At 55.4% G+C, this 3,061-nt stretch overlaps 1 protein-coding gene across 1 annotated transcript; it reads right to left on the reverse strand.

Annotated features, from left to right (window-relative positions):
• Window positions 1–890: 890 nt before the first annotated feature.
• Window positions 891–2,083, reverse strand: B0H18DRAFT_964845 (uncharacterized protein; the record flags this gene model as incomplete). Its single annotated transcript, XM_048043206.1, has 5 exons — window positions 891–1,066; window positions 1,130–1,264; window positions 1,317–1,775; window positions 1,863–1,895; window positions 1,942–2,083. The coding sequence occupies 5 exons, from the start codon at window positions 2,081–2,083 to the stop codon at window positions 891–893; spliced, it is 945 nt and encodes a 314-aa protein (XP_047884242.1).
• Between the last annotated feature and the right edge of the window lie 978 nt (window positions 2,084–3,061).

A 3,061-nucleotide genomic window follows, 5' to 3' on the forward strand; every position in this document is an offset into this window, starting at 1 on the left:
AATCTTCGCAATCCGGTGCGTACCCGTCCTCGTGGTCAGGTTCCCCTCCCACACTCACTTAGTTCAGTCGGTGTTTCCGCAGTGCGAACGGCCTTCCTCGACATGATCAGACCAGCGGGAGAGATGTCGACCTCAGTTCTACCCGTACCTACACTACACCCTTGCTCAAGACCCGCATACATTGTGCTTGTACAAGTGCGCGGTGAGTGGCGGAACTCGTGGTCCTAACGCTGCAACGGCACGCCGATGCGAGATTCCATCGTCTAGAGACGGTGAGCCGTGTGCAGCAACTTCGTGTCGTAGAGCGCGGGCAGTTCATCGATAGTATGTGTATTCCGAAGACAAATATATTTGTGATAGGAATTTGAACGGCGCATAGAGGTGAATCTAGTACTACTTATAACCCGACCGCAAGGCCCCGTGCATAGCAACAACCCCTCGAGGCAAGTATACACGATCCCTGCGTTTTCGGGTTTCACTGACATACGTACGCTTTCAGTGGCTTGGGATGACATCACTGGCCATCCCGCGCAGGCCGCCACCGCTGTCCATGAGCGATCCGCACGTCAAAGTACGATTTGTCGTGCGCGTCGTCAATTGTCGTGGAGGTGACTAAGCACCTCGTCGACCATGTCCGCTTGAGACGCGTGTACAACGTCTCGCCTCTGTCGCTGAAAGGCTCGTCGACGTCTTCAGCCACGGCCAGCGTACATGGCGGCGTGCGTTTCCACTGGAATGGCGGACGTCGAGGCCTATTTCTTGGTATAATCACTTCGAATGCGAGTACACTGTACAGTCGTTGTGCAATTTACAAGCAGGCACACATACGCTACGTCAGACAATGGATGATGAAAATTGAGTGCCCCGCGGTGTCAGGCCCTGCCATACTACTACGTGAACCATTCACCGGCTATCCCGACGCCAACCATGATGGAGCCGACTACAGTCGTCACCGGATTCATTAAGGGCGCACTCTTCATGGCTGCGTGTTGCAGGTGCGAGAACCAACTTCCCTTGGGGATGTATGCGCCGCAGAAGACGCGCTGAGCCCAAGCCGCTGTGGAACCTGCGCAGACCAACGAGATCAGCATACGGAATTCGTGTACAAGGCAAACATGTTTGTCTGTACCTGCAACGGGGCCCTCAGGGGACATGCCGAAGAGCCTAAACAACGGACGGAGGAACCACGACTCTGGGATGATGAGCATGATGCCGGAAATAATCAAAATCTTGAACAAGACTGGGTGTTGTTCCGCCGAGTCCCCTGTAAAACGTGAGATCGTAACGTATGGTATGGGCGTATGGGGTGGACCGACCGATGATAACGACGATGTCCTCGACGTGTTTCATGATTGGGTCGAGATGCTTCCGAAGCTGTTTCTCCGGCATCCCATATTGCACACCTAACTTGATGAACGCCTCTTCTGCTTTGCGCACGACCAGAGAAACGTTGCCTCTGCGCTCTGCATGGTTCGGCGCTTGGTCGTGTGGGGGAAACTGCTCCTTCAACTCCTCTAGGAGGTCCTCGAATACCTTCTCGATATCGCGCTGAATCTCGTCGAACGGCTTGTTTGCTGTTTGTGCAATTAGCTCCTTCAGGTCTTCCGTATTAGAGACAACTACTTGAATAGTGTATTGGAATTGGTGCAGCTGTGCGACGGTGGCCGCGTCAGCCTTTTGCGCAGCCTCGTGGATGAGGAAAGCCGCGTAGTCCTGAGAACGATGGCCAAGCGATTGTGCATGCTCCCAGAACTGTTGTGGTGTTTCGAGTTCGCCTAGACGACGATTGACGTCGGAAACCACTTCTGTGGTGCCACTGAGTACGTGCCAACAAGGTAGATACTAGACAGACGCAGACGTACTGTTCATGCCATTGTGTGCTTTATCGACAGCACCTTTTACTCCATGAAAGATATTTCTGTGATCATTGGTCAGTGGTACCCGACGACTCGCGGAGGTGGACTGGAGACGCTTGCCCGCCAAAGTTGGTCGTAGTTGATGCTGACACCGGCTCAGCGCCAAAGAGGACGACGGTGCCAGCAGTAAGGAGCGCAAACCAAGCTGTGGCGAATACGACGCGCATGATCGTGGCGGGTGGGGACAAAAGGGGGCTTCGCGCTCGCCGCGCCCTTCGATATGGGCGAGTGAGCGTTTGAGAAAGGAAGCGAGCGTCGACGGAACCTTAAATATTTCCACGGACAACACTTCTTGTCACAGAACGGGGCCAGAACAGGCGAGTATGTATCTTTCTCCTATGCAATGAGCGCGGGATGCGCGCAACAGCATGAAGCGTGCTCACTAGAAGAGGACTCAAAGAGATCCATGAGCAATCGTCGTTCGGCGGGGGGTGCGGAGGATGCGCGCGAGAGTCCCGCCGACGTGCATGCATTATAGCAGCCAGAAAGTTGGGTATAATCGCGGGTTTAGCTACAACAGAGTGTCATGGTGTCCGAGGGCATCGCGCGATCCATACACAGAACGGTGAGAGGGTGTTCGAGACAAGTGCAGAAAGCGGGTCCAGCGACCCCAGTCGCGGACGGACAGGTTCAAGGTTGCTCCAGACCCCGACCTCGATATCCACCAAACTCAACTCTGACGACAAATATCTCGCACCAGCTGAACATCTCCCTCGAAATGCTAGCGTTCTGTGATCTACTCCGCCGCTAGGTTACTCACCCAGGTATTCACTGCAACTCGTCCAGCTTCAGCGGCGACCTGCGATGCTCCGCAGCATACAGGCCTACACCCGGGGACCCGAAAGCCATAGATGAGGCGAAACATGCGACGTAGGGGGATTACACTGTCGCTCGGAGCTGGAAACAGGGCATCGCCAGTGTCTTGGAGGACCTGTCGTTCGGTGAGTCGCTCACTATGGTCAGATCGATACCGTGCCTGTGACATCCGACCGTCTTGACGCGTTCTCGGGCTACGCAGCGCCCTCATCGCAGTCCAAGGCAGCTCGCTCGCATGTTGACATTAGGTGCTTGGCCGTACCTAGGAACAGCAGCGCCGACGAGGACCTGAACACCCGCGACGCTCCCAGGCAGCTCGGTCGGGCCCC

The sequence above is a fragment of the Fomitopsis serialis genome, assembly GCF_022376445.1.
Source record: "Fomitopsis serialis strain Sig1Antser10 chromosome Unknown B0H18scaffold_776, whole genome shotgun sequence".
Lineage (NCBI taxonomy): Eukaryota > Fungi > Basidiomycota > Agaricomycetes > Polyporales > Fomitopsidaceae > Fomitopsis > Fomitopsis serialis.